The sequence below is a fragment of the Hevea brasiliensis genome, chromosome 12 (genome assembly GCF_030052815.1).
Source record: "Hevea brasiliensis isolate MT/VB/25A 57/8 chromosome 12, ASM3005281v1, whole genome shotgun sequence".
In the NCBI taxonomy this organism is placed as follows: domain Eukaryota; kingdom Viridiplantae; phylum Streptophyta; class Magnoliopsida; order Malpighiales; family Euphorbiaceae; genus Hevea; species Hevea brasiliensis.
Window position 1 is genome coordinate 37,268,172 of NC_079504.1, and position 8,444 is coordinate 37,276,615.

An 8,444-nucleotide genomic window follows, 5' to 3' on the forward strand; every position below is an offset into this window, starting at 1 on the left:
AGTAAATATTTAATATAAATCAACTATCATTAGTTATCAATTAATAGCGACCGTTATCAACTATCAGTTACTAGTTGTATTTAATAGTTAAACCAAATAGGCCCTAAATCTGAAATGGTATGTAATTAAATTTCAATATTCACACACACACACACACACACACACACACACACACACACACACACACACACACACACACACATATATATATATATATATATATATATATATATATTATAAAAATAGATATAGATTATAGATATAGGACATAAATCTAATTTTTTTTCTTTATTTTTTTACTACTTTAATACTTTTCAGATTATTAATCTAATGTCTTAAAATATTATTAATATTATTAAATAAAAAACTTTAAATATATTATATTTCTCTAATATATTAAGAAGATATAAAAAAAATTTTGATATTTTTAAAGTCATTTAATTTAACCAATCTTAAATTATTTTATATCTTTAATTAATATTTTTATTATATTTCTATATTTTTATTATAAAATATTAATAATAAATTAAAAAATAAAAAAATTTAATCTAAATTAAAATAATAAAAAATGAATAATTAATAATAAATTTCAAATTTTATTTTATATACATAAAATTAAAAATATATAAATTAAAGTATTTATATATTAAAATTAATATTAATTATGTACAAAAACACGGACAACTCTTAAATATCCAGACCCACTATTTACAAAATCTGGCACGTGAGACCTCTTTGATTATCATTCATCACAACCACCCAGCTGTTACTATCTTATTAAAATTAATATATTATATATAATTATAACAATGTATTTTTAAATTATAAAATTTAAGTTTTCATCAATATATTAAGTAGTCGATTTTTAATTAAATTTGCTTATAAAGGATTCAAGATGAATAATTGAGTTAAACTAGGAAATCAGTTGGACTCTTGAAATCCAATTTGATTTTCTATTTCATAATCTTATTATAAATATGATATCTTCCTCAAAGGTAGTTTGACCTTTTAGAGATATATTTTTTATTTCATATAACAATATTAAAAAAATAAAATATAGGAAGTAAAATGTATATATTATAAAGATAATAAATTATAAATGTTTTTTTTTTCTATTAACATTAATTTTAGAAAATGGTAAAAAAAAAAATTTTCGCGTCCGGCCCAAGCGAGAAATTAAGCAGCGGGCCCCTAGCAAATCAAAATTAAACAATTCTCAACCACGCGCGCAATGGATTTACTCGAGCATTGAGTGGAGCGTGTAATGGCAGCAAAGAATTATAAAACGCGTTCGTTAAGATCGAAACTCTTTATAAATACCGTGTAGGCCAACGTCTTTTGCCTTCCGCATCTGGCTTTTGGTTTCTGCATCCATTCTCGATCTCGTTCTCTTTGATTTCTAGGGTTTTTTCTTTGCAGCTCCCTGTTACTTTCTTTTCTCGCCTTCCTTTGGTTGCTGGAAAACAGCTCCAATAAGGCATTGGAGGAATCGCTTTCGACAGGTTACTTTGGTTGTGTATTGATTATCGGCATCCAAACGTTGTCGTTCAAATTCACAAATCACACAGTCGGCATATCACCCACCTCTCCACTGTCATCATCAGTCTCGCTTCCTGAAATGAGGAGAGCTCACGATTGTTTATCCTGGGGAAAGCGGAAAAGACAGGAGGCTGAGAACATAAAGCTAATCCAGAATAAACAATATGGTCGGGCAGATGATGAATATGATTTTGAAGATGGACCATGCCGAAAGTCTAGGAAGAAGGTTGCAACTCAGCAAGAGCGTTGCCTTTTTTGCTTTGAGAATCCTAATAAGCCAAAACACCTTGTTGTGTCTATTGCAAACTTCACGTATTTGATGTTGCCACAGTGGCAGCCTGTTGTTCCAGGCCATTGTTTTATCTTACCAATGCAGGTAAGTCTAATCTAGTTGCTTTATGCTGCAATATGCTTATCTTTCTTTCTCATAGTTGAATTTCATCATTACTTTCTGCATTCTGTGAAATTGGATATATCCCAAAATTTTAATGGATAATGGGAAATTTGTATGCTTCTTCATTCAAGATTCTTTGCATGCTTTAGGAGGGGAAATAAACTCATTTTTAATTTTTTTTTGGTAAATGATGAGACATTGTTGAATTTTCTGTTCTTTTAAATTCAGTACTGCTTGCTTTATTCTAATGGAGTCTGGTTGGCCTTTTCAGCATGAATCAGCCACAAGGAGTGTTGACAATTATGTATGGGAAGAAATTCGCAATTTCAAGAAATGCCTTATAATGATGTTTGCGAAACAAGGGAAGGATTTAGTGTTCCTTGAAACAGTAATGGGTTTGGCACAACAACGTCGTCACTGTTTAATTGAGTGCATTCCCCTGCCACAAAAAATTGCTAAACAGGCCCCTCTCTACTTTAAAAAGGTCAGTGTCTTTAATTATTTTGTTTTGGCCTAATGACAAATTCTTGAACATCTAATATTTACTTTCTTCCTTTCTTTAATTCTATTAACAACTTTATAATTGTAAAAGAAGGAGAAACAAAGAAGAATGAGAAGAAGAATATGGGATAAAAAGAGCTTGATTATTCCCTCGTGTCATTGGGGATGTCATTGGGGATATATATACATATTGTTTTCAAAATTCAAATGCACTAAAAAAGAAGAATACATGATGTCACATTCACAGGCACCGTTACAGCACACATCAAAACACATTATCTCAATCTTAGGTTCAATTAATAGTATCTTAACAATAACTTTTTAATTTATTAGCAGAATTTTAGCATTTTGTGCCAATTTTATCTTAAACTAAGGAGTCATAATTGTACTGATAAATAGGGGCGTTCGGTTTTGGTTTGGTTTGAGGTTTGGCTAGGAACCGAAACCGGACCGAAATTTCGGTATGGTTTTGGTTCGGTTCTTTATTATTTCGGTTCCGATTCTGTATGGTTCTCGATTCTTCGGTTCCAATTCGATTCTCGGTCTTAAAACAATTTTATGTAAATACTTCCTTAAAAAGTCATTCTTAAATTAGAATTTAAGTTTCAAATTAGGCTATTAATACATAATATATCATATAATAAATCTTTTAGCTATACCTAAATTATATAATGTTTAACTATAAGGTGTATATCTAATTTAGGATTAAATATATTCTATAATATAATAGTATAAGTATATCATATAATATACATTTTAATTATTTATTAATCATATAATATTTAACTATAAGATATCAATATAATTAAGAATTAATATATATATATGTAAAAGATAATCTTATATTTATAATTAAAAATTACAAGGTAATTTAATATTTTTATAACTAAAATTATTAAGAAAATATAGAAAAATGAAATATAATATTATGTTGTATTTAGTTCATAATTATATATACATATATAAATATATATAATTATATTGAAAGTATATAATACATCTAAAAAAAATAGAAAAAAATATGTATAAATTTGGTTTTCGACTTGATACGGTTCTGGTTTGGTTATTAGTGAAGAACCAAAATAAAATCAAAGTATCAAAATAAATTCAGTTTGATACAGTTCTTATTGATTTGGTACGATTCTTCAGTTTAGTTTGGTTTGGTTCGGCTCCTCCAAGAACCATACATAGCCCTACTGATAAATGCTGAATTGGTAGTCACTTGCATAAAAAATGCCATACAGATGCTGCCCCTTTGAATTAAATAATGTCATTTGCTTGTTTAAATTGTGAACTAATGTCTGAACCTTAGTATTTAGGGTGGGTAACAGAAAAGAGTGAAAATCTGTTTCAGTGTTGTTTGCTAGCAATTGAAAAATTCTTTACTGTTTGCTCACCCTCTCAAACAATGACATGACATCAAGCATGGAGAACAACTTGTGAAATTTGTTGTAGAATAGGAAGTTATTGTAAATAGGAGTATATAATATTTGTACCTATTTTTTTGAGGAATACAAGTTGACTTTTTACCCAAAATAACAAAATTAATATTTGAGAGTTCACTATGTGTACTATAAGCTTACGTTCACTGATTTTTGCCAGTAAGTTTGAATATACCTTCTGTCAAAATTGCTACCACATAACTGCAGCATAAAAATATACTGCAAACGCATTATAACTGTTGTTGTTCAATAAGTATCTTTCTGTTGAATTTAACTTGGGATTATGACATCATTAACTTGTTCTAACTAGTTTGGGATTAAGAGCCAGTTGAATTTATGGAATCTTTGGCCTAGATTATGATTTTACATGTGCAAATGCATCTATATATCCTTGTATTGTTAATATCTTACTTCTTGGACAAGTCTCTGAAGAAGATTTTTTTTCAGGCAATTGAAGAAGCTGAACATGAGTGGAGCCAGCACAATGCAAAGAAGCTGATTGATACAAGTGTCAAGGGGTTGCGTGGTTCAGTCCCCAAGGACTTCCCGTACTTCCATGTTGAGTTCGGCTTAAACAGTGGCTTTGTCCACGTTATCGACGACGAGATGCAATTCAAAAGTACCTTTGGACTTGATGTAATAAGAGGTATGCTGCGTTTGCCAGAAGAAGAGGTATATCGTCGACGGAGGCATGAGTCAGCGGATGCAAAAAGGCAAGCAGTTGCAAATTTTGCACGAGACTGGGAATCTTTTGACTGGACAAAACAGCTTGACTAAGTCTTCAAATATGCAAAGTTCTACGGATGGATCTAGCCATTTCTAAACAAATGAGATTTCTCCTTTATTATAATATATAAATAAAGTTTGTTTTATTATACTAACATGAATTGATTTTTTTTAATTTAATATTTCTATATATCAAGTTTTTTAAAGCCGATCCGGTCATTGAATTGGTGAAGACATAGGATTAAGAATTTAAAGATCAAGTGAAATTATGCTATAAAATGGATGGTCACAATTTGATGGTTTTGAAAAGAATTTGATTAATAGTTTTGAGCCACTAAACAAAAGGATCTTTTAGGCCAGATTTACCAGATGATTCTTGGTGTTTTTAATGGGCATCTTGCTGATGGGCTCTATATAAATTGTACAAACTCTAATTAGTATCCAATTAATTCAACTCTATCTTCTTTCTAGTCAATACAAGCTTGGTTCTCTCTCTATCCCTCTCCCTCGTTTTATTATGATATCATATTATAATATAATATTATATTATACTCCTATTGATTATTCTATATATTAGATATATTGCAATCATTAGACATATTTTTATCAAACACTCAATATAAATCAATTATAATCAATTATCAGCTATCAACTAATAATTGTTAGCTATTAATTAATAGTAATCACTATTAATTATCAGTTACCAACTGTATTTAACTGTTAACTAAATATATTCTAAATTTAGTAATTGTATATAATTAAAATTTAATGTTGTAATATAACAGTAGTATATATATATATATATATATATTGATTTTTTGACAAATAAAAATTTTAAATTTACATAAAAATTAAAAAATAATTTAAATAATAATAAAAAAATAAGATAATCCTAAATAATATAAATGATGAAGACTATTTTTGAAAATCCAAATGTTCCTCTCTTTCATATATTTAAATATATTATAGATATAAACTATATATTTATCGACATAAATATATTTTTATTTTTTTTACTACTTTTATACTTTTTTCACTTTTCAGATTATTAATATTATTTTTTAAATACTAGTCCTTGAAACACATGTATTTCATGTACGTGAAATAATTTATAATTATTTATTTATATATTTATCATCATTTAAATTAAAATTTTATTTTAATATTTATTTAATTAATTATATAAATAAATATTTATCAATTCAAAAACCATTATTTTTATAATTAGATTATATTTTATAGGTTATCATATCTAATTCTTAACCTATAATATGAATCTAATTATTAAGTTAAATGTGATAAAGTAAAAATAATATAATATATTTTACAATAAATTCTTAAAAGTATGAATGGGTGAAAATGTTATTTAAAAATTAAAATCAAAATAAAAAATCAAAACCACATTTGAATTTGTGATATTAGGATCGTTAATTCTATATGATAAATTTTACTGTTTGCTCTTTCTGATTAAATTAGATAATTTAAACTATTGAAGTATTGATTAATAGGCACAATTTTCGTTATTTTTAGGCTTACTTGACATGAGAATTGGATTTCAAAGACTCAATATAGCTTACCATTTTCTGATTAAGGATTTGGTAAGTTATAAAATGGTATACTTATTGGCTGTCGTCTTTCTCTTTCTTTTTATATTTATTATTTCTTTATAAAATTGAAATCTCAATTTAAAAAAAAAAAGGTTAATGTTTTAGCTCATATCTAAAATAATAGATAATAAAAAAGTCAATTTTATCAAAAATTTAAGTTATGATAATTTTTTAGTGGTTTCATACATATATTAATGTCTGTAATATTTATATAATTCTGCTAACTCCTAGAATTTCGTATGTGTTAGAAATATTCATTTGATTTAGGTTTTTAATATAGTTGCCATGTCGGACCTGTAAACTTATTAAAAGCATGTATATTGGATTGGATGTGGGAGCTGAGCTCCCATTTATTTTCATGACATTTGATTATGAGGAGGGTGAGCTAAGCTCCCCAATTTATTATATATTATGTTTATAGGTCGGACGAGTCAAAAACTCCCCGTTAAATAGTTCATTTTATGGCCGGACTCTATCTAGTTGAATTCTTGAAATTGGGCCCAAATGGGTCTTAGAGTTGGGTTGAGGAATAGTTAGGCTTACTACGGGCCTCGGGGGCTTTAGGCTGGCCCAAGTCCTAGTGCCGGTCCGGCCTATAGGTTGGGTCATGACAAATATGGTATCAAAACTTAGGCTCCAGATTCATAGGGAAAAATTATCTAAAGTGTTGGAAAGAGTCTAATAGGAGTCACATGCGGAATATAAGGTCCACATTCGTCTTGCATTATCATCTTTGCTTCTAGTTTCTGCTTTATATAATTGTGTGTAAATATGAGTCTATAGAGTTGTGTAACATGCCGTTTTGAAATTTTGTGAGCTAATGCTGCTGAATTTCAGGAAAATGCGTAGAAGCAGGAGAGCTGCTACTGCACCAGAACCAGATGTGCCTGACGAGGTGTCGACACAGAATGAGGCGCCTGCCCCGAGGAGGCGAGGTAGGAGGCCTAGAGCTGCTCAAGTAGAAGAGCAGCTGCTACCAGTTCAAGATCAGTTTTTTTATGGCCCCGGGTCCCATGGACCCAATGGCAGCTACTCTAGCTGGTTTACAAAGAACCATCGATATGATGGCACAGTATATGGTCCACCCTCCCCAACAGCAGCAGTCCACCGCACCAAGAGGGGAACCTTATAAACAAATAATTAATTTCAAGAAGTTGGTGCCGGGTACTTATGATGTGCCAGATGATGCTTATCGATTTTTGGATTTCTACAGATAGGCAGGGACAAAGTTGCAGTTGACTGATAGGAGACTTATAGAGTGTGTGCAGCATGTCATGGGGCCTATGCCTAGACAATGGATGAATGACTACATATTACCTCGGATGGAAGGTTTGTCATGGACCCAGTTTGTGGAACTGTTTATCAACAGGTTTGTGCCAGAAAGTTTTAGAGATCAAAAGCAGTGGGCCTTTGAGGCCTTAAGACAGAATGGCAAGTCTGTAGATGAATATGCTACAAAATTTCTGAAACTGAGCAGGTATGCCCCTACAGTAGTGGCTACAGAAAGTATGAAGGTGAAAAGGTTCCTAAAGGGGCTGGACAGGAGGTATGAAAACCTGGCCATGATGTCGGATTAGTCTTTTGATATGGTAGTTGATCGAGCTCGACAGATTGAGATTAGCTATACAGGAGAGGATAGTGGAAGAGCAAAGAAGAATAGAGCAAAAGGTTCTTCAGGTGTTCCCCACATGGGTACTACGGATAGCGGAGGCCAAAGTCATTACAGAGGAAGAAACAGGAACAAGAAGAGTGGTTTTAGACACAAATCTCGAGGATTCAAATCAGGGTACGGATCCAGCAGTGGTCACAGTTCGGGATACAACAGTTCTAGGTCTGGTTTTGGATCCTCCCTTGGCACCTTGCGCACAGTGTGGAAGAGGACATTCAGGACCTTGTCTGATGGGTTCAAGAGTATATTTCAGGTTTGGCCAACCAGGTCACTTTGCTAGGGAATGCCCCGTGTTCAGCGAGCCACAGATGGGGTCACAGGGTTCTGTTGCAAATGTTCCTCGTCAGCTGTATCCTGGTGCTTTCAGCATGGCAGGCAGTCAGTTCAGTGGCCAACAGGGCTGAGGACAAGGAGGACGTGGATTTGGAGGCAGATCAGGAGGTAGAAGTCAATATCAGGATTCTACAACGTAGGGTAGGGGATAAGCTTGGGTTTTCACCTTAACCCACCAGGATGCTTAGGCTTCTAATGTAGTTGTGGCAGATATTCTTCTAGTCTGTTCCTAT

The 8,444-nt window shown here is 31.3% G+C and overlaps 1 protein-coding gene across 1 annotated transcript; it reads left to right on the top strand.

Annotated features, from left to right (window-relative positions):
• Positions 1-1,398: 1,398 nt before the first annotated feature.
• LOC131171411 (uncharacterized) lies at positions 1,399-4,808 on the top strand. Its single transcript, XM_058131499.1, has 3 exons — positions 1,399-1,915; positions 2,205-2,417; positions 4,324-4,808. The coding sequence occupies exons 1-3, from the start codon at positions 1,619-1,621 to the stop codon at positions 4,651-4,653; spliced, it is 840 nt and encodes a 279-aa protein (XP_057987482.1). The 5' UTR covers positions 1,399-1,618; the 3' UTR covers positions 4,654-4,808.
• Positions 4,809-8,444: the final 3,636 nt, after the last annotated feature.